We start from the raw sequence: 26,808 nt of genomic DNA, 5'->3' as shown, positions 1-26,808 counted from the left end.
TATAGCTACACATACATATAATTCTATTCCTTGATATATACTCAACAGAAATGCATACTTACATCCTCAAAAAATCCCCCATGAACAAGAATGTCATAGCAGATTTATTCATAATAGCCCCAAACTGGAAAAACCCAAATGTTCATCAATATACACTAGATACATAAATTGTGATATGTTTAAGTAATAAAAAAGAATAAACTGCCGATACATATGGCAGTAAATGGATGAATCTCACAGACTTAACTAAAATTATGTAATGTTTAGTGTCAGAAACCTCTGTCTATTCCATAAGCTGCACTCCAAGGTTTACGTTAACATGTGAAATGTTACATGGGTCAGTTTTTTTTAATATCTCTTTTTTGGGGGGCCACACTGAGCGGCAGGTGGGATCTTACCCCAACCAGGGATCGAACCCCGTGTCCCCTGCAGTGGGAGTGCAGTCTTAGCCACTGGACTGCCAGGGAAGTCCCATGTGGGTCAATTTTTAACAGATTAAATAATTGTAAATATGCTTAATTTTCCCCTGATGCCAATACTAGATATATTTTGAAAACAAAGCACCTATTTCAAAAGATACGCATATGTATTGTGGAAAAATTAGAACATACAGACTAACTACCATACCACCCCTCACCCATACTCTTTACCACACAGAAAGACCACAGTCAACACCTTGGTGTGCACACACCTGAACAATTTTCTGAGCATTTAAGGAAGCCTGAGTATTCTAATTTAATGTTAACACATACATACCTTCCAGGGACTCAACACATGGAACCGACCAGCAGAACGGTGAGAAGTTAGAGCTGTAGCTCCAAGTGCTAAGGCAATTACATCCCATCTAACTAATCTCCTTACCTTGGCTTGACAGCTCAGCTGCTCCCTTCCTTCCCACCTGCAGCTCCGTGTTCACGTCTGAAGCACGCACTGCAGTTTGCATCACTCACTCACCCCTTGAACCTTCTGACCATCCATGCTGCCAGGTGCCCTCAGAACCCCCGTTGACCAGTTTCTAGGGCTCAGTTCTCTGCCCTTTGCAGGAAGCAGAGTTCAGCAGGGTTGGCCCCTGTAAATTCAGACTCCACTTTACTGAGCAACCCTGACATTCACCTGTAACTGAAGGTTATCAGCAGCTCCTGCCTCTTCACAGTCCTCACCCCACCAGCACCTCGTTGTTTTGGCCACTCTTGCTACATTCAGCTTCGTAGAGCTGATCAAGACTGTGGGGCGAGGGCTCCCCTGCCCCCTTCTCCATGCATAAACTTTTCAGGCTCTGCAGGTCCCCCCGTCTCCAAACAGGATCTACTCCTTCCCAGGACTGAACCCTCACGAGCTCTGCCGTCTCCAGTAGGACACTGCCCCTGCAGTTCTGCTCGCCACGTCAGGATGCCCACAGGGTAGTGGAGGGAATGGCCAGCGTTACTGTCTTATAGCCCAGGATAAATGCTGTAAGACAGACAGGAGCCCTGAGTTACAGGTGCCAAAAAGGAAGGGTGATGGTCTCTTTGTGGCATAGGGGAGACCAGGAAGGGGCATGGAGAAGGCAGTCCGTGTGGACCAAAACCCAGCCAGCTCTCCACCAAGTAGCCCCTCATTCTGGCACAGTCTGGGAGCCCCATGAAGACAGAGCCTGAGCCAGGGCTGAGGGCATATTTACTTCCTCTCTAAAAAATCTTATATATGTTTTATGAGATATTATGTGATGCTTTTTTTTTTTTTGCGGTACACGGGCCTCTCACTGTTGTGGCCTCTCCCGTTGTGGAGCACAGGCTCCGGACGCGCAGGCTCAGCGGCCACGGCTCATGGGCCCAGCCGCTCCGCGGCATGTGGGATCCTCCCGGACCGGGGCACGAACCCGTGTCCCCCGCATCGGCAGGCGGACTCTCAACCACTGCGCCACCAGGGAAGCCCTTATGAGATATTATGAATCTATAAAGATTCTAGCATCTTCAAGTATGACCCTTAAAGAAAGGCATAAAACTTGTGCACTTAAAAATACTGTAATCTCCTAGCAATTAAAAGAATCTGACCCAATTCATTTGGTAATTTATTTTGATTAAAATGTCACAAAGTTCTACTTCTTATTTCTTCATATACAATGTATCTAAATGAACTAAATTCAATCATTTGTAATATGAAAAGACATTACGTATTAGTAGGGTGATGTTGCTTCATAATCATGTATTATTTCCACTCCTAAGATACATGCCCATGTTACAGAATCACAGCTATGACCTGTGACTTTGGGGTGATGCAGAAGAGGCCACAGGCCAGGAGTGCTTATCAAATGATGTTTTATGCTCTGAAAGGAAGAAAGGAGAAAACCTGGGGGGAACAAGTAATAGTTCCCACAAAACTTGGGAAACAGATTTCTCAAAAGGAGGAACTGACAAAATTCTTCAATTATTCTTATGAGATCTTAAGATTTGAATGCTGATAAGACAGAGAAAATCAACTATGTTGCCTTTTCAAACTTATTTTTTTAAGTTATTGTATGAAAGATATTAAACAATGAAAAATTATGGCAAATATGCTGGCAGATAAAGTTTAAAGAAATCTTCTGTAGGACGAGATGATTAAATAATTGTAAATTGGCGTGGAAATTAAGCTTGAATGATATATTAGTTTTCGTGGTTTTTTAGTAAATTTATTTATTGTATTTTTTAATTTTTGGCTGTGCTGGGTCTTTGTTGCTAGGCGCGGGCCTTCTCTAGTTGCAGTGAGCGGGGGCTACTCTTTGTTGCAGTGCGTGGGCTTCTCATTGTGGTGGCTTCTCTCGTTGTGGAGCACGGGCTCTAGGCGCGTGGGCTTCAGTAGTTGCGGCACGCGGGCTCAGTAGTTGTGGCTCACGGGCACTAGAGCGCAGGCTCAGTAGATGTGGCGCACAGGCTTAGTTGCTCTGCGGCATGTGGGCTCTTCCTGGACCAGGGATCGAACCCGTGTCCTCTGCATTGGCAGGCAGATTCTCAACCACTGCACCACCAGGGAAGCCCTGATATATTAGTTTTAAATGGATATATACATAAAAATACTTCTATGATTCATTTCAGATTGAATATTCTCTTGAAAATTGGAGGGGCCTGAAATAAATATTTTTTTATGCAGGAGCGTTCTTAGTAAAAAGAGTTGGTAAAACACCTCTGCCCCCATCAGGCAGGCATGGGGTGAGAGGACTCTGACAGGCCGCCATGGCCAAATGGGATTATTTGGAAGACTCAGCCCTAGAACCCATTTGTGGCTTCATAAATGTATCTGGGCTTCACACGAACTTTAGAAAACATAGGATAAACTGTGTCCCTGGATCTCACTCCCTCTGGGTGGACCGCTGTCACAAAATAGATCTAGACAAGAGGCACCTGGCAGAAAATACGAGACTTGCAGGAATTCTAGTAAAAGCTGGCTGAGATTCCAAAGGTAGCAGTGGCCTTTCCAACCTCAGCTGGCGTGTGTTAATTCTTACAAGATGACAGTGGCAGCACCATCACCACGCGCGAGAGAAGATGTGGCCCATTTGGGAGAATTCTTATTTTCTTCCTTAAATCACATTCCAAAGCATTTCCAGTTCCAATTAATAAGCCACATCCCTCTATCTGACCTTCATTTAGCTTTTGAAAGAAAAGCGCATTTATTCTCTTTTTTCCTGCTATAATCTATTGAGAAAGCCTAGTTTGAAACTGCTGGGGATCTGGATCATTTCCAGAGCATGTGGAGAGGGGGTAAAAGGAAATGTGACTTGAAAGAGATACTTGGTATCCAACATCAGGTGTGATGAATCCTCTCGGCTACTGAGGAGAGCCTGAAATGAAAACCAGAGGAAAAATGAGTAAGGAAACCAGGGCACTCTGCTTTATGGCTGTCTGGAAGTCAAGAGCAAGGAAAACACAACAACTCTATCTCCAGCGAAAAACTCCTTTCAAAATCATGTGAGATAACACACAAAAGGGCTTTTCAACAGCACAGCTCCAAGGTGAAATGGTTTATCCAGGTCTTCCAGATCAGCTCTCATCAATACTCAACTTGCTCTGTTTCACTTCAGAAGTTAATTTCCCACAGGATGGACTGACTATAAATCGATCTACTTTCTATTCTCACCATTCTCATGGCATAATTCTAAGACCAAACACGAGTGGAGCTCAGTATTAAATTTTTATTGCATAAATATTTCTTTTTAGTTCAGTGGTTTGCAAACCTTTTTGGTTTCCGGACCCCTTTATACTCTTAAATTACCAAGGACGCCAAACAGCTTTTGTGCATGTGGTTATAACTACTGATATCTATCATATTAGTAATTAAAACAATAATTTTAAATATTTATTAATTCATTAAAATAACAAGCCCAATACATGTTAACATATTTTTATTGAAAAACTATATTTTTGAAAACAAATCAAAAAACTAGTTTGAAGTGGTATTGTTTCATAATTTTGTAACTCTTTTAAATGTATGACTTAATATGACAGGTGGAATCTTGTATCTGCTTCTGCATTCACCTCTAGTGCTATGTTATTTTGGTTGCAATGTATGAAGAAAAGTCTGCCTCATACAGGTATGTATTTGGAAAAAGGCAGACTTTGCAGACTCCCTGAAATCATCTCAAGAATCACCCCCCCCCCCAAGGACCCTTGAACCAAACTTTGAGAACTGCTGCCCTAGTTCATTGGGCAAGAAACTTCAGGGATTAAAATAAGAAAAAATGGGCACACAGGTTCTCTCTTTCCATTCAGCCTCTGCTCCCTTGCATATACTCAAAGACTGATGAGAAACAAGACATGCTGAAGAACACAGAATGTGAGTCACGGTTTTGGTGTTTTTGTTCCCTTCCCACCCTGGGGGAAAATGGGTTCTGAAAACAGGGAATTTGACAGGGAGAATTCCTGCTGCTTTTCCTGGGTGCCTTTCCTTTGTATATTTGGTACATGTACTTTAATCCTGAATTTCTATAATGGTAATTAAACAACACTGTCTTATACTAAAAATTAAAAGGCACATCCTTAAGGATCTCACCTGTACTTTGCGAACAAAGGATGGAGTCACTCTTTTCTCGAAGTCATCTATAGGTGTGTATGAGTTAAGGATCTTTATGATCTGCAAACAGTACATAAGATGGTTTGAGGCCACAGAAGAGGACAACTCTGTCCATGAAATAATGGTTCCAGTGGTGTGGGAACAGTCGGGAACCAAAAGTGGTTCTTTCAGACTATAATCTGGCTCTAGGAACCATGTGTTATTTTTTTCCAAAAGAGAAAACAAGCTGAGAACAGCACAGAAGGCAGCAAGGACATCCTATAATTAGATGACCTTAAGAGAATTCCCCATTTCCAGCCTCCTTCCCTGCTCCCACCCCCTCTCCCCACAGATACACATATGTGAGTATACCGGGCAGGGAATGTGTCATATGCATTTTTATGTTTTTAAGGCCTAGAGTTAGTATTTAATAAATGCCGTTAGATAAGAGGGCAGCCCATGGGAGATACGTATGCTCCCCAAAGAGCACAGAGAGATGCAGATGCACCCCACAGCTGGCTAAGCCAGGAAAGGCAATGCCAATTACATGATCTGTGGGTGAAGATCAGGGAGACACTCAGCAAGCCTGGTCACCTGCACAGCAGACAGGGAGGTACAGCGTTCGTAGATCTCCTTGGCATCGCTGTCTGTGGTCTTCTTGACCTGAAGCAACCAGGCTGCCTGAGAGAGAGCTTCCAAGGTTTCCCTGGCCAAGCTGTTCTGCAAATTCTTATCTTTAAGCCATTCTTCTAAGTAGCTGATGTTGCACCTGGAGTAAACGCCAGAGGAGCAGAGAAGAGGGGTGACCTGCTTAGAACACTTTAGGGGAGGGTGCCGAATCCTCCAGTGTGTCCCAGCATGGTACCAGAGCTCACTGAGATCCTTAAGACTACAGCCCAGCAGTTTCTTTATTTGTAACAAGACGGGGGTGGGCCAGATGATCAGCTCTCACGATCCATGGTTCTAAGGATCATGATGGTCTAGGGTGAGGGGCCATAACAGCAATAAACTTTGGAGAAAATCTGAGCAAAGACAGTGACTACAATAATTTATAATCTATTAAAGGACCCTTAATAATAGGTTTGAAAATATATTAAAGGAAAAAATCATAGTGGTATTTGAAGAGAAGACTTACATTGGTATAAAAATTGTTTGATCTCTTTTCCCAAATTGGCAGAAAATTTTCAATTGGTAGAGGCTTTCTTTTAGTCCACTGGGGTTTTTATTCTTGTTTCTGTCACTGATTATCATAGGTTTATGAGTTAAGAGCCATGGGTTTTAATCCCACCTATCCATTGTGTGAGCCTGGAGAGTTACTCAACCTCTCTTGGTAAATCAGAGTGTTGAGAACACTTATACATTGCTAGTGGGAATGTAAATGGTACAGCTGCTTAGGAAAGCAGTTAGGCAGTTCCTCAAAATGTTAAACATAAAACGACCTTCTGACCTAGCAACTCCACTTCTAGGTACTTACTAAAGAGAACTGAAAACATGTCCACACAAAAAATCATACACAAATGTTCACAGCACCATTAATCATTATAGCCAAAAAGAGAAAACAACCCAAATGTCCACCAGTTGATGGATAGATAGACAAATTGTGGTCTATCCATACAATAGGATATTATTCCGCAATAAAAAGGAGTGAGGTACTGCCACATGCTACCACGGGGGGAGCTAGGAAAACACTATGCTAAGGGAAAGAAGCCAGTCACAAAAGACAACATATTTATGATTCCATTTATTTTAAAAATGTCCAGAATACGCAAATCTATAGAGTAAGAAAATATATTTGTTGTTGGTTAGGTTGAGGGGGAGGGGACTCCCCAGTGGGACTTGGGTAGGGGATACGAGTGGCTGCTATTGGGTGTAAGGTTTCTTTCTGGAGTGATAAAACTGTTCTAAAATTACATTATGGTGATGGCTGCATAACTCTGTAAATATACTAAAAACCACTGAATATACACTTTAGATGAGTGAACTCTATGGAATGTAAATTATATATCAATGAAGCTGTTTAAAAAAATTGAGTGTTGAACTAGGTGATCTCTAAGGTCGGCTCCAGCTCTGACCTTCCAGATTAGCAGCTCCCCATGGGTTGTAACATTGGGACAATAATGCTGAATTACTGTATTCTATAGGGATGTAATGAGTGTGAGGTAACATCTCTTGCACTGGTTATGCCCCCTTTTTTTGCATTGTCAATTTTGTCCCACTAGTTCTTATTACAATAGATTCCTAATGGGAATCCACTGAATTTTGAGCATGTTAATCCTCCCACTCTAAACTCTGTGCTGGAGTTCTGGTTCTTGGTAAGATGGAGCGAGCACTCCATTTTGTTTCTCCCACTGAATGCAGCTATAAGACCTGGATGGAATGCCTGGAACAGCTATTTGAGGACTCTGAAAAGTAAACAGTAGCAGGTGGACTGGGAGAGAAGACCAGAATTTGAAGTATCTCCAAACTGACAATGAGTTTACCAGTATCTTTCCCTCTGCTATTCATTGGCCTGAACTCAAAGCAGCCTGAAACTCAGTAGTGGGCATGGGTGCCAACAAAGAGCTCCAGGAGGAGCCCTCTAGTTCTGGCTCGCGGTGCTGGAAAGGGGTGTCCTAATGCTCTGAGAGAGGGTGGAAATTCTGTTTTTCTTTTTTCTCCTTTTCCTTTCTTTTTCTTCATTCTCTCATGTGCAAGCCCCAAACAGTCCTATGGTTGTGGCAACAGGGTCCAGTAGGAAACTAAAACTGAGAGAGGGGAACTTTCTTCAGTTGGAGGAGTTGTGGCTCAAGAGGACGGCGTGAACTCTCCTTGCTCTTCCTCTCACCACTTGACCCCAGGTGGGGACATTTGCTGGAAGTACGCCACACAGTGAGTTAAGTGAAGCCCCAGTTTTCTGTCTGGAGGACCAAAGAGGGGATCCCCAGGTATCTGGAAAGTACCAGGGGTACTGTGGAGAGGAGGAGCTTGGGAAAGTGACCCTTAAATTTATTTATGAATTCTTGGACACACCCCTGAGCCCAGGGATGGATCTGACCCTCAAGAGCACACATAAACTTTGAGGACTAAACTATAGGATGGCACACCACCCAAGTTTCAGTCTGGCCACTGTGTGTCACACACAAGACAAAACCAGGGCTTCCCTGGTGGCGCAGTGGTAGAGAGTCCGCCTGCCAATGCAGGGGACAGGGGTTTGTGCCCCGGTCCGGGAAGATCCCACATGTCGCGGAGCGGCTGGGCCCGTGAGCCATGGCCACTGAGCCTGCAAGTCCGGAGACTGTGCTCCGCAATGGGAGAGGCCACAACAGTGAGAGGCCTGTGTACCGCAAAAAAAAAAAAAAAAAAGACAAAACCAAATAGCATTACAAAGGCTTTGAAGACAGAGGAACCACAACCTGCAGAGCCTGAACCCAAGTGAGCTGATTATCAGATAAAAGTATCAACATTCTCCATAGGATTTAAAGACTCAGTGTCTCATAATATAATAATAAAAAGTGTCCAGAATACAATTCAAAATTACTTGGCATACGAAAACCAGGGAAATCTTAAGTCACATTAAACAAGGCAATTAATAGTATCAACTCTGAGATGACACAGATGTTAGAATCATATGATAAAGACTTTAAAGAAGCTATCACAAAAATGCTCCAAAAAGTAAGGACAAACTATCTTGAAATACATGAAAAAATAGAAAGCTTCAGAAAAGAAACAGAAGCTGTTTCAAAAAAATGGAAATTTACAACTGAAAAATAACTGAAACAAAAGAACTCACTGAACAGGCTCAATAGCAGAATATAGATGGCAGAGAAAAGAGTCAGTGAACTTCAAGGGATCAATAAAGACTATCAATCTGAAAAGTACAAAGAACAGAACTTTAGGGATAACAAAATAATGAAAGGTCTAACATTTGTGTCATTGAAATTCCAGAAGGAAAGGAGAAAGTGTGATGCAGACAAAACATTTGAAGAAATGGCTGAAAATGCCACATTTGGTGAGATCCACAAACCTACAGAGTCAAGAAGTTCAGAGAAGCTCAAAGAGACTAAACCCAAAGAAATCCACACCCAGATGCATCATAATCAAACTGTGGTAAACTAAACACAAAGAAAAAACAACTTGGAACTCAGAGAAAAACTATGCGTTATTTATAGAGAAATAATAATTCAAATGACTGTGCATTTCTCATCAGAAACCATGGAAGCCAGAAAAAGTGGAACATTTTTACACTGATGAAAGAAAGGACTGTCAACCCAGACATTGGTAGCCTATAAAAATATACTTTAGGAATGAAGGTGAAATGAAGGTATTTTCAGAGGAAAGAAAGCTAAGAGAATTTATCATCAGTGAACCTGCTCTAAAAGGACTACTAAAATAATTTCCTCAGGCAAAAGGAAAATGAAATCGAAATGAGATTTGGGGGGAAAATGAGACTTGAAATATTAGAAATGAAGGAATAACAGAAATGATAAGTGCCTGGGTAAATACAATAGACCATTCTTCTATTAAGTCCTTTAAAATATGTTGGATGGTTTAAAACAAAAATTATAACATTGTCTGGCAGAGTTTTTGATGTATGTAGATATAATATATAAGACAACAAGCGAAGAGGGGAAAGGGGCCTATGTAATGGTAAGGTTTCTACATTCCACTTAATGTGATAAGATACTGATTCTAAAATGACTGAAAAAGGTAAGTATGTATACTGTAATTACTACAGCAGCCATTAAAAAAGATACAAAGAGATACAGTGAAAAAATAGATAAAATTTAAAAGGGGTACCAAAAATGTTCAAAGAACCCAAAAGAAGACAGAAACCGGAAATCAGAGAAATAAAAACCAGAAGGAACAAACAAAAAATAACAAAATGGTAGACTTAAATCTGAGTATACCAATAATTACCTTAAATTTAAATGGCCTAAAAACCCCAATTAAGAAGCACAGATTGTCAGACTGGATGAAAAAATAAAACAAAAAACTGGACCGAAATATATGCTGACTACAAGAAACTCACTTCAGATATGATACAGATAGGTCAAAAGTAAAAGGATGGAAAAAAATATACTATGAAAACACTGATCCAAATAAAAAGTAGACTTTCACACAAAGTAGACTTCAAAGCAGAGAAAATTACCAGGGAGGGACAAAGAGAGATCCCACATAACGACAGGAGGGCTAACTCACCAAGAAGACATAACAATTCTTAGTGTGTATGCACCTAAAAACAGAGCTTCAGAATACATAAAGCAAAACCTGACAGACTGAAAGAAGAAATAGACAACTCCATACTTATAGTTGGAGACTTCAACACTCCTCTCAATAATCAGTAGAACTAATAGACAGAAAATCAGCAAGGATATAGAAGAAATGAAAAACGCCCTCAACAAACTGGGTCTGATCTACATTTATAGAACATTGTACCCAACAAAAGCAGAATATACATGATTTTCAACCCACTACATGGAGAAGATTCACAAAAATAGACCTGGGTCACAAAAGCAAATATTATCAAATTTAAAAATAACTGAAATCATACAAAGTTTGTTTTTTTCAATGTAAAAATATTTATAAGTTTTTCTTTTTTTTTTTTTAGGCCATGCCATGCAGCAAGTGGGATCTTAGCAGTTCTCCTACCAGGGATCGAACCCATACCCCCTACAATGGGAGTGTGAAGACTTAACCACTGGACTGCCAGGGAAGTCCCAAAATATTTATAAGTTTGTATTTTAAAAATAAACCTGGGAAAGTCTCGGGCAAAGTGGGATGGTTGGTAATTCTAATATCACAATCTGTGGTATATGTTAACCTGGATGTACCTTGAGATTTTTTAAAAAATTGTGGTAGAAAATGCATTACCTAAAATTACCATCTGAACTACTGTTAAGTGTATTGTATAGTAGTGTTAACTATATGCACCATGTTGTATAACAGATTCCCAGAACATTTTCACTTTGTAAAACTGAAATTGTACATCCATTGAATGAACAACAACTCCCTTTTTCTCTCTCTCCTCAGCCCCAGGCAACCACCATTCTACCTTCTGTTTCTAAGAGTTTGACTGACGAAGTATGTTCTTCAAGCACAATGAAATTAAACTAAAAATCAATAATAGAAAGGTAACAAGAAAGTCTCTAAACACTTGGAAATTAAACAACACACTTCTAAATAATGGGTCAGTCAAAGAGTAAGACTCGAGGGAAATTAGAAAATATTTTGAACTGAACAAAAATGAAAATATAACATATCAAAATTTGTGTGATAGAGTTAAAGTAGTGCTTAGAAAGAAATGTATAGCATTAAATGCTTATGTTAGAAAAGAAAGGTCTCAGAGCCAATAATCCAGGCTTCTACTTTAGGAACCTAGAAGAAGAGAAAAATAAATGCAAAGTAGGCAGAAGGAATGAAATCATAAAGACAGTAACAGAAATCAATTAAATTAAAAAAAAGATAAAAATCAGTGAAACCAAACTGATACACCTCTAGCAAGCCTGACCAAGGAAAAGAGAAGTCACAGATGACCCACAGAGGAGTGGAAGAGGGGATATCACTACAAATTCTGCAGAAATTAAAAGAATAACAAGGGAATATTCTGAACAGCTCTACACACATAAACTCAACTTTGATGAAGTGGACCAATTCCTTGAAAACCAAACACTACCAAAACTCATCCAAGATGCAATATATAACCTGAATATTCCTTCAACTATTAAAGAAACTGAATTCATAGTTTAAAGCCTTCTGAAAAAAGAAAAAAAAAAATCTGTGGTGGCTGCCACTCCTGAGGGACTAAAGCATGCATTTCTCATGCTGGCATTCTGCTTTGTCTTTCTAACCCATCTTTCTAGGTCCTCTCATCACTCCTGGTGCTCCTTTCAAAGGGGGCTGTTCATACCCTGCCCTCAGTTTTCCTTCACTGAGGCCTGTGTTCATTCCTCTGGTTCTGGGTCAGCTGAAATCCTACTTGTCCTTCAAGACCCAAGTCAATGCCTTTCGTACTCCCCCCAGATTCCCTCAGGCCAGCAAGCAATGTTTGTAGTTGGGCCACATTATTCTGGTTCCTAACAGAACTGTCTCCGTCTCCAGGACCCCTACCTAGGTTCTTATCAAAGATCCCTGGGCAAATCAGCCACAGTGGAATTTGCAGCAAAAATGCTATTGTGGAGATGGTGAGATAAAGTTCCACATGAGATAATATTTTTACAATTCATGACTAGGCACAAAAAAGAATTACATACTAGGAAAATCTTTATATCTTCCCAGGAACCGGTCTGCCTCACCAAGCCAGATGAGACCAGAGAGCTATGACATTTGGCTTTTTCTCCTGGCAGTCAGAAAGCCCAGACCCAGTTTTCAAGCTACTCTGTCTACTGTTTATGTTTTTCTTTTCTGTAGTTTTGATTTTCCACTTGTGTTCATGTTTTGTTATTGTGTTGCTTGTGTTGTCATGGTAAAGTCACTGTAAATCCTGGTGCGCCTTGTTGATGGCAGGAGCTGAGTCAATATCTGAATGAATGAATGCCTCTTAAATGCATGTGCTACTTACTCAGACCAACACACTGCAAAGTCAGTACTTCTCTAATAGCACTTTCAATGGGTGAGAGGAGAAAATACTGAGCACCTGTGGGGACAGATGTTCACTCAACTTGGGGACCTACTGGTGGAATGAGAGTTGTTTAGCAAAGACTGAGGTTTATGGCTCATGAGGTTTATGGCTTTACTTTAAATAGGCCTGAATCCTACCTCAGAGGGCTACAGGGCATCTGCTCAGTGCTCGGGAAATAAACAGAAGTCTTTCCTCTTTCAATGAAGAGGAAAAAAAGCCCAGTCCTCCTGAATACTCCCTCATATCTGAAAACCACAGCCTGGTATCATGAGAATTTGCCGCAATGATTTGTAGGGATGTCCACCTCTAATGCTGAAAAGATGTAATGGATGCCCCTTGTTTATTTCTTGGCTTAATAAATTTTTGGGGTCACTTTTCATTGTATCACTGCCATCATCACCATCCCAGGTTCTCCTATCACCTATAGGTGTCAAATCCCTGCACATATTATAAAAATCTTAAATATCTATCCCATATTATATGCTTTCTAATAATGTGACAGTGTTAATTCAAACAATAGCTAATGGTCTGTGTTTCCTTGGTTTAGAGACAAAGAGAAGTCAACACACCTCAAAACTGGATGACCATGTCCGCAGGATGAACTCCCAGTGCTTGGCCTGGCATTCCAGACCCTCCCAGTCTGGGTCCAACTTACCACTCTACTGCGGACCTGTTGTTCCCGACACAAACCTCTGCTTCATCTAGACGGAGCTATTTACTCCTGCCTGAGGACGGGTCCTCACGCAGTCCTACCACTGTGCCTTTGCCCACTCATTCCCCTGCCTGAAATGTTCTCCCATTTTTAATCACTCACACACAGTTTTCAGGCTTCTTTAACTTTTCTGTCCACGATAATCTCTCCTCTCTGAAGCACTTCCCCCACCACTTGTTTGTGACTTAATTACAGTGGTTTTGAATCATCATTTAGCTTCTCAATGGCAGGGATCAAATCACCCTTTCCTCTGTTTCCTGTGTCCCCCACCAGCAGTGCTAGTCACAGAAGTGGTGGTCAATAAATACTGGTTGAGTATATGATAACTACAGAGGGCCAGAATTTAAAATACACAATTACTAGTTCTTAGTAGAAGACATTCTGCCAGACCGTCAAGGTAGCGTGGGGTAGAGTGATGGGAAGAGGGCCTGGCATCAGATAGCTGACATTTCCAAGGTTCTAAGAGTCATCTTGCACACCCTCCAGCAGTGCAGCTCTTGTGGAGGGAGGGCAGAGTGTGTGGCCTTGGACTTTAAGAACATCCTTTCTGGCCAGCCTCTCCAGGATTAGTGGTGCTTTATGGGTCTTACCTTATCTGCATCCCTTTTCTGCAAGAGCACATGTCCTTGCGCAGGAAGAGGCTGTTCAGGGTGACCGCCCCAATCAAGAAGAAGAGCTGCTTCACTGCCTGCCTCACGATCTCAGGGTCCAGGCCGTTCTGGCACATGGTACTGTAAAAGTAGCTCAGCTGCTGCAGGATGGAGGTCATCGTGTAGGCATCCGTGTCATCTATGCTGGATGACCGCTTCCGGAAGCCTGTGGGCTTCAGGCTGGAAATGCCCTGCAGACTCTCATACTCCAGCATGCCTGGCACTATGGAGAAAAACGGGAAGATTTCCTTGCACACACAGTGGGGACACCCAGAGAATATTTCCACTGCTCTCATGTGTCTGTTTCAGGAGGTGGGACATTTTCCACACGAGTTAGTGTGGATATAGCTGTGATAGAGGAAGTAAAAGAATGGAGGGTTGGGGAGCACCAAGATGTAAGGGGTGGATGGGGATGGACCGTCACCTACAGCAGGGCAACAGCTCCTCTTCTTTCAACTTCACAGGACAGAGAGCTGGTTAGCGTGACAACCCACGGTCTGGAACTACTTAAAGCCTGAAGTATTTAAATTTCAGAAAATTGAAGAAAGTATACAAGAATTTGAGTAAGGCTTTAGAATTTCAAAAATACTTGGCTAAGAACCAGGATTAGCCATATAAGTAGCAGCAGTTCTCCCAAGTCTTTCCCTTCAGGATGGATCCCCCTTACAGAAAGAAAACTATGACCTGTGTACTTTTATATATGTAATCATTTTAGCAATCAAAGAATTAAAAAGTGGACATTTACATCAGTAAATCTTCTTGTTTTAAAATTATGTTCTTTGCAATTACACATGCCGTGCACCAGATTTATTTTTTTAAGGTCTCAGTGTCATTATAAATATTTCCTGGTCATCGATTCTTTTCTTACCTATTATTGGTTGAATGTTGTTTTCCATTATAATAATGAACTGATGATATATTCGTATAGCCACATCACTAAGAATCTGTCTGTATTCTGAAAGGTCAAAATTGTTCAAACAATTCTTATTCTGACGTAGACTGTTATTCTTCATGAATTCCTAGAAGTAATTTTGAATATAAATATTAGAATAGGCCTACCGGGGGACGAGGGGAAGATGGCGGAAGAGTAAGACGCGGAGATCACCTTCCTCCCCACAGATACACCAGAAATACATCTACACGTGGAACAACTCCTACAGAACACCTACTGAACGCTGGCAGAAGACCTCAGACCTCCCAAAAGACAAGAAACTCCCCACGTACCTGGGTAGGGCAAAAGAAAAAAGAATAAACAGACAAAGGATAGGGACAGGACCTGCACCAGTGGGAGGGAGCTGTGAAGGAGGAAAAGTTTCCACACACTAGGAAGCCCCTTCGCGGGGGGAGACTGTGGGTGGCGGAGAGGGGAAGCTTTGGAGCCGCGGAGGAGAGCACAGCAACAGGGGTGCGGAGGGCAAAGCGGGGAGAGATTCCCGCACAGAGGATCGGTGCCGACCAGCACTCACCAGCCCAAGAGGCTTGTCTGCTCCCCCGCCAGGGCGGGCGGGGCTGGGAGTTGAGGCTCGGGCTTCGGTCGGATCGGTCGGATCGCAGGGAGAGGACTGGGGTTGGCGGCATGAACACAGCCTGCAGGGGGTTAGTGCACCATGGCTAGCCGGGAGGGAGTCCGGGGAAAAGTCTGGACCTGCCGAAGAGGCAAGAGACTTTTTCTTCCCTCTTTGTTTCCTGGTGCTCGAGAAGAGGGGATTAAGAGCGCTGCTTAAAGGAGCTCCAGAGACTGGCGAGAGCCGCGGCTAAAAGCGCGGACCCCAGAGACGGGCATGAGACGCTAAGGCTGCTGCTGACGCCACCAAGAAGCCTGTGTGCGAGCACAGGTCACTATCCACACCCCCCTTCCGGGGAGCCTGTGCAGCCCGCCACTGCCAGGGTCCCGGGATCCAGGGACAACTTCCCCGGGAGAACGCATGACGCACCTCAGGCTGGTTCAACATCACGCCGGCCTCGGCCGCCACAGGCTCGCCCAGCATCCGTACCCCTCCCTCACCCCGGCCTGAGTGAGCCAGAGGCCCCGAATCAGCTGCTCCTCTAACCCCGTCCTGTATGAGCGAAGAACAGACACCCTCCGCCAACCTACACGCAGAGGCGGGGCCAAATCCAAAGCTGAGCCCCAGGAGCTGTGAGAATAAAGAAGAGAAAGGGAAATCTCTCCCAGCAGCCTCAGGAGCAGCGGATTAAAGCTCCACAATCAACTTGATGTACCCTGCATCTGTGGAATACATGAATAGACAACGAATCATCCCATACTGAGGAAGTGGACTTTGAGAGCAAGATTTATGATTATTTCCCCTCTTCCTCTTTTTGTGAGTGTGTATGTGTATGCTTCTGTGTGAGATTTTGTCTGTACAGCTTTGCTTCCACCTTTTTCCTAAGGTACTATCCGTCCATTATTTTTTCTTTAAAAACATTTTTTTTCTTAATAATTATTTTTTATTTTAATAACTTTATTTTATTTTATCTTACTTTATTTTATCTTTTCTTTCCTCCCTCCCTCCCTCCCTCCCTCCTTCCTTCCTTCCTTCCTTCCTACTTTTTCTCCCTTTTATTCTGAGCCGTGTGGATGAAAGGCTCTTGGTGCTGTAACCAGGAGTCAGTGCTGTGCCTCTGAGGTGGGAGAGCCAACTTCAGGACACTGGTCCACAAGAGACCTCCCAGCTCCACATAATATCAAACGGCGAAAATCTCCCAGAGATCTCCATCTCAACACCAACACCCAGCTTCACTCAACAACCAGCAAGCTACAGTGCAGGACACCTTATACCAAACAACTAGCAAAACAGGACACAACCCCACCCATTAGCAGAGAGGCTGCCTAAAATCATAATAAGTCTACACACACCCCAAAACACACCACTAGACGTGAACCTGCCCACCAGAAAGACAAGATCCAGCCTCATCCACCAGAACACAGGCACTAGTCCCCTCCACAAGGAAGCCTACACAACCCACTGAACCAACTTTAGCCACTGGGGACAGACACCAAAAAAAACGGGAACTACGAACCTGCAGTCTGCAAAAAGGAGACCCCAAACACAGTAACATAAGCAAAATGAGAAGACAGAAAAACACACAGCAGATGAAGGAGCAAGATAAAAACCCACCAGACCTAACAAATGAAGAGGAAATAGGCAGTCTACCTGAAAAAGAATTCAGAATAATAATAGTAAAGATGACCCAAAATCTTGGAAATAGAATAGACAAAATGCAAGAAACATTTAACAAGGACCTAGAAGAATTAAAGAGCAAACAAACAGAGGTGAACAACACAATAAATGAAATTAAAAATACTCTAGATGAGATCAATAGCAGAATAACTGAGGCAGAAGACCGGATAAGTGACCTGGAAGATAAAATAGTGGAAATAACTACTACAGAGCAGAATAAAGAAAAAAGAATGAAAAGAACCGAGGACAGTCTCAGAGACCTCTGGGACAACATTAAACGCACCAACATTCGAATTATAGGGGTTCCAGAAGAAGAAGGGAAAAAGAAAGGGACTGAGAAAATATTTGAAGAGATTATAGTTGAAAACTTCCCTAATATGTGAAAGGAAATAGTTAATCAAGTCCAGGAAGCACAGAGAGTCCCATACAGGATAAATCCAAGGAGAAATATGCCAAGACACATATTAATCAAACTGTCAAAAATTAAATACAAAGAAAATATATTAAAAGCAGCAAGGGAAAAACAACAAATAACACACATGGGAATCCCCATAAGGTTAACAACTGATCTTTCAGCAGAAACTCTGCAAGCCAGAAGGGAGTGGCAGGACATATTTAAAGTGATGAAGGAGAAAAACCTGCAGCCAAGATTACTCTACCCAGCAAGGATCTCATTCAGATTTGATGGAGAAATTAAAACCTTTATAGACAAGCAAAAGCTGAGAGTTCAGCACCACCAAATCATATTTACAACAACTGCTAAAGGAACTTCTCTAGGCAAGAAACACAAGAGAAGGAGAAGACCTACAATAACGAACCCAAAACAATTAAGAAAATGGGAATAAGAACATACATATCGATAATTACCTTAAATGTAAATGGACTAAATGCTCCCACCAAAAGACACAGATTGGCTGAATGGATACAAAAAGAAGACCTATATATGCTGTCTACAAGAGATCCACTACAGACCTAGAGACACATACAGAGTGAAAGTGAGGGGATGGAAAAAGATATTCCACGCAAGTGGAAACCAAAAGAAAGCTGGAGTAGCAATTCTCATATCAGACAAAATAGACTTTAAAATAAAGACTATGAGAAGAGACAAAGAAGGACACTACAAAATGATCAAGGGATCGATCCAAGAAGAAGATATAACAATTGTAAGTATTTATGAACCCAACATAGGAGCACCTCAATACATAAGGCAAATACTAACAGCCATAAAAGGGGAAATCGACAGTAACACACTCATAGTAGGGGACTTTAACACCCCACTTTCATCAATGGACACATCATCCAAAATGAAAATAAATAAGGAAACACAAGCTTTAAATGATACATTAAACAAGATGGACTTAATTGATATTTATAGGACATTCCATCCAAAAACAACAGAATACACATTTTTCTCAAGTGCTCATGGAACATTCTCCAGGATAGATCATATCTTGGGTCACAAATCAAGCTTTGGTAAATTTAAGAAAATTGAAATTGTATCAAGTATCTTTTCTGACCACAACGCTATGAGACTAGATATCAATTACAGGAAATGATCTGTAAAACATACAAACACATGGAGGCTAAACAATACACTACTTAATAACGAAGTGATCACTGAAGAAATCAAAGAGGAAATTAAAAAATACCTAGAAACAAATGAAAATGGAGACACGACAATCCAAAACCTATGGGATGCAGCAAAAGCAATTCTAAGAGAGAAGTTTATAGCAATACAATCCTACCTTAAGAAACAGGAAACATCTCGAATAAACAACCTAACCTTGCACCTAAAGCAATTAGAGAAAGAAGAACAAAAAAACCCCAAAGTTAGCAGAAGGAAAGAAATCATAAAGATCATATCAGAAATAAATGAAAAAGAAATGAAGGAAATGATAGCAAAGATCAATAAAACTAAAAGCTGGTTCTTTCAGAAGATAAACCAAATTGATAAACCATTAGCCAGACTCATTAAGAAAAAAAGGGAGAAGACTCAAATCAATAGAATTAGAAATGAAAAAGGAGCAGTAACAACTGACACTGCAGAAATACAAAAGATTATGAGAGATTACTACAAGCAACTCTATGCCAATAAAATGAACAACCTGGAAGAAACGGACAAATTCTTAGAAATGCACAACCTGCCAAGACTGAATCAGGAAGAAATAGAAAATATGAACAGACCAATCACAAGCACTGAAATTGAAACTGTGATTAAAAATCTTCCAACAAACAAAAGACCAGGACCATATGGCTTCACACACAAATTCTATCAAACATTTAGAGAAGAGCTAACACCTATCCTCCTCAAACTCTTCCAAAATATAGCAGAGGGAGGAACACTCCCTAACTCATTCTATGAGGCCACCATCACCTTGATACTAAAACCAGACAAGGATGTCACAAAGAAAGAAAACTGCAGGTCAATATCACTGATGAACATAGATACAAAAATCCTCAACAAAATACTAGCAAACAGAATCCAACAGCACATTAAAAGGATCATACACCATGATCAAGTGGGGTTTGTTCCAGGAATGCAAGGATTCTTCAATATATGCAAATCAATAAATGTGATACACCATTTTAACAAATTGAAGGAGAAAAACCATATGATCATCTGAATAAATGCAGAGAAAGCTTTCGACAAAATTCAACATCCATTTATGATAAAAACCCTCCAGAAAGTAGGCATAGAGGGAACTTTCCTCAACATAATAAAGGCCATATATGACACACCCAGAGCCAACATCATTCTCAATGGTGAAAAACTGAAAGCATTTCCACTAAGATCAGGAACAAGACAAGGTTGACCACTCTCACCACTCTTATTCAACATAGTTTTGGAAGTTTTAGCCACAGCAATCAGAGAAGAAAAGGAAATAAAAGGAATCCAAATCAGAAAAGAAGAAGTAAAGCCGTCACTGTTTGCAAATGACATGATCCTATACGTAGAGAATCCTAAAGATGGTACCAGAAAACTACTAGAGCTAATCAATAAATTTGGTAAAGTAGCAGGATACAAAATTAATGCATAGAAATCTCTGGCATTCCTATAAACCAATGATGAAAAATCTGAAAGTGAAATCAAGAAAACACTCCCATTTACCATTGCAACAAGAAGAATAAAATATCTAGGTATAAACCTACCTAAGGAGACAAAAGACCTGTATGCCGAAAATTATAAGACACTGATGAAAGAAATTAAAGGTGATACAAACAGATGGAGAGATATACCATGTTCTTGGATTGGAAGAATCAACATTGTGAAAATGACTCTACTACCCAAAGCAATGTACAGATTCAATGCAATCCCTATCAAACTACCACTGGCATTTTTCACAGAACTAGAACAAAAAATTTCACAATTTGTATGGAAACACAAAAGACCCTGAATAGGCAAAGCAATCTTGAGAACGAAAAACAGAGCTAGAGGAATCAGGCTCCCTGACTTCAGACTATATTACAAAGCTACAGTAATCAAGACAGTATGGTACTGGCACAAACACAGAACTATAGATCAGGGCTTCCTTGGTGGCGCAGTGGTTGAGAGTCCGCCTGCCAATGCAGGCGACATGGGTTCGTGCCCCGGTCCAGGGATAACCCACATGCCACGGAGCAGCTGGGCCTGTGAGCCATGGACACTGAGCCTGCGCATCCGGAGCCCGTGCTCCGCAACGGGAGAGGCCACAACAGTGAGAGGCCCACATACTGCAAAATAAAAAAAAAAAGAAAAGAAAAGAAATATAGATCAATGGAAAAGGATAGAAAGCCCAGAGATAATCCCACGCACATATGGTCACCGTATCTTTGATAAAGGAGTCAGGAATGTACAGTGGAGAAAGGACAGCCTCTTCAATAAGTGGTGCTGGGAAAACTGGACAGGTACATGTAAAAGTATCAGATTAGGGCTTCCCTGGTGGCGCAGTGGTTGAGAGTCCACCTGCCAATGCAGGGGACATGGGTTCATGTCCCAGTCCGGGAAGATTCCACATGCCACAGAGCAGCTAGGCCCGTGAGCCATGGCCACTGAACCTGCATGTCCGGAGTCTGTGCTCCGCAACGGGAGAGGCCACAACAGTGAGAGGCCCGCGTACCACACACACAAAAAAATTATGAGATTAGATCGCTCCCTAATACCATACACAAAAATAGGCTCAAAATGGATTAAAGACCTAAATGTAAGGCCAGAAACTATCAAACTCTTAGAGGAAAACATAGGCAGAACACTCTATAACATAAATCACAGCAAGATCCTTTTTGACCCACCTCCTAGAGAAATGGAAACACAAACAAAAATAAACAAATGGGACCTAATGAAACTTCAAAGCATTTGCACAGCAAAAGAAACCATAAATGAGACCAAAAGACAACCCTCACAATGGGAGAAAATATTTGCAAATGAAGCAACTGACAAAGGATTAATCTCCAAAATTTATAAGCAGCTCATGCAGCTCAATAACAAAAAAACAAACAAACCAATCCAAAAATGGGCAGAAGATGTAAACAGACATTTCTCTAAAGAAGATGTACAGACTGCCAACAAACAAATGAAAGAATGCTCAACATCATCAATCATTAGAGAAATGCAAATCAAAACTACAATGAGATATCATCTCACACTGGTCAGAATGGCCATCATCAAAAAATCTAGAAACAGTAAATGCTGGAGAGGATGTGGAGAAAAGGGAACACTCTTGCACTGCTGGTGGGAATGTGAATTGGTACAGCCACTATAGAGAACAGTATGGAGGTTCCTCAAAAAACTACATATAGAACTACAATACGACCCAGCAATCCCACTACTGGGCATATACCCTGAGAAAACCATAATTCAAAAAGAGTCATGCACCAAAATATTCATTGCAGCTCTATTTACAGTAGCCCAGAGATGGAAACAACGTAAGTGTCCATCATCAGATGAATGGATAAAGAAGATGTGGCACATATATACAATGGAATATTACTCAGCCATAAAAAGAAACGAAATTGAGCTATTTGTAATTAGGTGGATGGACCTAGAGTCTGTCATACAGAGTGAAGTAAGTCAGAAAGAGAAAGACAAATACCATATGCTAACACATATATATGGAATTTAAGAAAAAAAATGTCATGAAGAACCTAGGGGTAAGACAGGAATAAAGACACAGACCTACTAGAGAATGGACTTGAGGATATGGGGAGGGGGAAGGGTAAGCTGTGAGAAAGTGAGAGAGTGGCATGGACATATATACACTACCAAACGTAAAATCGATAGCTAGTGGGAAGCAGCCACATAGCACAGGGAGACCAGCTCGGTGCTTTGTGACCACCTAGAGGGGTGGGATAGGGAGCGTGGGAGGGAGGGAGATGCAAGAGGGAAGAGATATGGGAACATATGTATATGTATAACTGATTCACTTTGTTATAAAGCAGAAACTAACACACCATTGTAAAGCAATTATACTCCAATAAAGATGTAAAAAAAAAAATTAGAATGTAGACATGTAGAAAATTTAAATACTATCTCTACTAATGATATTATAATAAGCTTCTACTATAACTCCTATACTTTAAAACTTAATGTCTGATTTATATCAAATGATTTCTCGATGTTTGTGGTAGCATTTATTTTCTATAACTAACTACACTTGATGCTTAAATGACATGGGTTTGAACTACATGGGTCTACTTACATGTAGATTTTTTCACTAAATATGTACTGTAGTACCACATGATCCACAGTTGATTGAGGATGGGTCAACTGTAAACATTACTGTCCTGTTTATTTCCCTGACAAATATGTGCCTCCAGAGCTACACTACATTGGAAAACAACTCCCATGGAAGCTCACAGAAAAAACTGCAAAGCACCCAAGGAAATGAACTTCTGTAAGAGGTTGGTAGGTGAATAAATGAGATTCATAACTTTATAATTAGAGTATAGACCAATCTGAAATAGTTTAAAATGTGGGTTCTGGGCTGAATATTTGTCCCCCGCTTCAAACTTATATATTGAAGCCCTAACCTCCAGGGTGGCTATATTTGGAGATGGGGTCTCTAAGGAAGTTACTAAGGTTAAATGAAGTAATAGGGTGGGGTCCTGATCTGATAGGATTAGTGTTCTTACAGAAGGAGACAGCAGAGAGCTCAATCTCTCTTTCTACCCCATGCACTGAGGAAAGGCCATGTGACTACATAGTGAGAAGGTGGCTGTCTGCAAGCCCAGAAGTGATCTCTCAACCATGCCTGCACCCTGATCTTGGGCTTCTATCCTCCAGAACTATGAGAAAATAAATTTCTGTTGTTTAGGCCACCTAGTCTGTGCTAGCAGACCAAGCAGAGTAATAAAATATGTTTACCATGTTCAAAGAGATAAAAGAAAAAAAACATTAAGAATAGGACATTATAAAAGGCAGAGGTGAAAAAGAACCATTGAAATTTTAGAAATAAAAATATAGTAATTAAAAACCACTCAGACAGGGACAAGAACATTGTATACATGGCAGAAGGGGGTAAAGAAAGGATTTTTAAAAATGGTGTTGAATAATGCCTCCCATTAAGGCCTCACAGATGCCAGTCTGTCTTAAATGGGCTGGTCTTCTCCCCTCCCCCCAATATTCCTTTTGGTTAGAGGTTGGATTTTCTTTACTTATTTCTCCTTTTATTCAATACTACCAGTAGGATTATTTTTATATTACTTTCTATCCATTGGGACAACTGGCTATCCTCATGGAAGAAGATATGAGATCATTACCTCACATGTCAACTTGGGATAAATAATCATACCAATTCTGGATAAAAGCATAATTATGAACTCTAAATTTGAATTATCAGTTTAGAAGAAAGAATAACTTCATGATCTCAGGGTAGGGAAGAATTTCTTGAACAAAACATTAAATCAGGTATCATAAAAGAACAGGACTGACAGGTTTAAGTACATCAGAATTCAAAAATTGTGTCTGACAAAGGACTCCATAAGGAAAAGTAGAAGATAAGCCACAATCTACCCATAATATGTAAAGAACTCCTGCAAATCAATAAGAAAAATAATCACCCTTAAGGAAAATGGAGAGCAGATGTGAGTAGGCAATTTAAAAGGCAACCCAACTGACTAGTAAGCACATGAAATGATGCTTGACCTCACTAGTGATCAAGTAATTACAATTTAAGTCAACAAAGTATCATCTTATACCATAAGACTAATAAATAATAAAATGTCTGTCAATACCTACTGTTGGTAAAGGTATGAGACACTGGAACCTTTACATACTACTGGTAGGACTATAAAATGGTATAACCATTTTGCAGAGCAGTGAAAACCCTGAAAGTTATTTTTGCTATTTTAGGTCAATGAAATATTGCTCTGTGAGTACTTGGAGGTGAAGAGCTTCTTTATGATGTCAGCCCCTTGAAAGCAGAGTCAGAATGGCAAAGGATTTGCAGATTATGGAGGAACAATCAGAATCTCATAGTGAGAACAGCTATGAAGAAACAGGCATGTTGAACTAACAGCTGTATTTTAGAGTGATAATACTAAAAACTTCAGAATTTTACAACCAGAAGGAAAATGAAAAATCACAGAATCTACCTCATGAATTTTAAGTCAAGAAAACTGAGGCTTAGTACCATGCTCAAGGTCTATACTTCTTTCTAGAAGTCTTTTTGCCTGTGACTTCCATTCAGTTGGTGATGTGAAGCTGGTCTCCTGGGTAAGGGGGGAGTAAGAAAGCCAGCTGGAGCAGAAGCTGCCCCTGGAGCTGGGCATCCCAATTCCTAACTCCTATGGTGAGTTCTGGCTCATGAGGAGGTAGGAGACTGGCAGTCAGCATAGAACACAGAGTGGGCAGGCAATCGTACCTCTTCTCCACTGTACTGCTTCAGGCAATTGAGGAAATGACAAGTATTGGAAAGCCAAAAGGACAGCATCTCAAAGTCTTCTAAATGTTCCTTTAAAAAACAACAACAACAAGAAAAGACAAAGTTGGATTTTGGTGCTGGATTTGGTACCTCTGAGCCAAGAACAGACATATCTTACCTGTTTGGTTAGCTGGTGGCTTTTGACCGAAAAGAATTCCTTTTTTATTCATTAAAGACTTTATTAAATTTCTACTATAAAAATAAGCTCTTGTATTTATTTAGCACGTTATGGTTTGCAAAGTATTTCTGTACAGGTTATATCACCTGTTATGATGCTTGAAGCAGGCACTGCAGGAATGCCTGAGAAATGTCTCAGTCCTTGCCTTCCAAAGTTCACATTCTGACTGGTAAGACAGACATGACATATATAGGACACAGTTAAACAGGCCGCCAACAGCCTACATGATGGGCATAGACTGTGCTACAAAAGCTCAGAGGATGCAGAGATGATGTGGAACGTGGACAGCTGAGCAAACCGCAGGAGAGAGGTGGGAGGATGTCCTCCTTGAAGGAAAGGGGTGGACAGACAAGAGCTCAGGATCGAGGACTCTGTCGGCAAGAACACCCCCGCTTATGGGGCAGGAAGGAGAGGAATGAGCAAAGGAAGCAGAGGTAATAAAGACCAGAGAGATAAAAGGAAAACTGGGAAAGTCCTGGGATTTGAAAGACAATGTCAGAGCGTTTCAAGGAGATGGTGCTACTGTTCAGTCCACTTAAAGAGAATAAAAATTAAGAAAATACCATTGGATTTAGCAAGAGGAATTACTTGTGATCTTTCTGTGGAGTAATGGAGGTAGAAACCAGATTGCAAGGGGTGAAAAAAAAAGGCACGGTGGCCAAGCGGGTATGTGGACCAAGTGAGGGTTGCTTTAATGTGCTGTGCACTGGAGGGGGAGGGGTGGGAAGCCACTGAAGAAGCTGAGATGGTAGATGCTGGCAAGGAAGGATTTACACTCCTCATGCCATGTGTCTTTCAGTTTCTAAGTATTTAAACATTCCAGAGCAGCACGATGGGGCAAATACTGTGTGCCCATGACCTGGAACGTAATGCAAGTGTACCCTGAGGAAACCCAATTTATGAAAATACGGACAGGGAAAACATGAATTTATGGAAGTCTCTTCTAAGAACACAATGGTAGCTCCTGTGAAGACAGTGACTATAAAGCACCCAGCACCAAATCAATGTTAGTGTTCGACTCCTAACTCCTGATGAATAATGAATTCTTAGTATAAAATTTGGTGGGAGGGGGGATAGGGGGAAGAATTATCCATGGCCTGATGCACTCACTGCTTTTATTCTTCCCTTTTCCTAGAGTATTTAAAATAGGATTTAATTGCTCACGACTTTTCTAGAACACATATTTTACTAAAAGTGAGATAGGACTTCCCCAACTAAAAAAATTACATATATCTCAAAATCAAACATTACTTCCCATTTGGAAGGGGAATGAAGAATAATGGATCTATATTTTACTGGTCCCTTACATATAGCTTATCTTCGTTTCTGGGCTGAGAATAAAAGTACATACTGTGGTTTTATAAGGGAGAATTACATAAATGCCAAGGGAAGAGATGAGTAATTTTTCAGTCCTTCCCATTCCTTGGCATTCACACTTGTTATCTGGATAGACACCTACTCCTTGCAGCCAGCCCCTCTTTGCAGCCCCGGGGGACAGAAGTGGTGGGGTGGTGGCTACCAGGCTGTAGTCTTGCAGGTAAGGATTTGGGGTCCACTGGCAGATCCCCACCCTTAGGGCTCTCT

The 26,808-nt window shown here is 41.1% G+C and overlaps 1 protein-coding gene across 1 annotated transcript in view; it reads right to left on the bottom strand.

Moving 5' to 3' along the window:
• Window positions 1–2,074: 2,074 nt before the first annotated feature.
• The window catches only part of MYO5C (myosin VC), a 118,992-nt gene continuing 94,258 nt past the window's right edge, over window positions 2,075–26,808 (bottom strand). The window contains exons 36-41 of the mRNA XM_079913746.1: window positions 24,987–25,076; window positions 14,835–14,985; window positions 13,907–14,189; window positions 5,602–5,776; window positions 5,008–5,088; window positions 2,075–3,799 (exon numbers count right to left, since the gene is read on the bottom strand). Coding sequence (XP_079769872.1) covers window positions 3,647–3,799; window positions 5,008–5,088; window positions 5,602–5,776; window positions 13,907–14,189; window positions 14,835–14,985; window positions 24,987–25,076 — 933 coding nt within the window. The 3' untranslated portion in view covers window positions 2,075–3,646. The remainder of the gene's footprint in view (window positions 3,800–5,007; window positions 5,089–5,601; window positions 5,777–13,906; window positions 14,190–14,834; window positions 14,986–24,986; window positions 25,077–26,808) is intronic.

This window comes from Stenella coeruleoalba (genome assembly GCF_951394435.1).
Source record: "Stenella coeruleoalba genome assembly, chromosome: 2".
Lineage (NCBI taxonomy): Eukaryota > Metazoa > Chordata > Mammalia > Artiodactyla > Delphinidae > Stenella > Stenella coeruleoalba.
The sequence above is the reverse complement of the archived record's forward strand: the minus strand, read 5'-3'. Positions and strand labels throughout refer to the sequence as shown.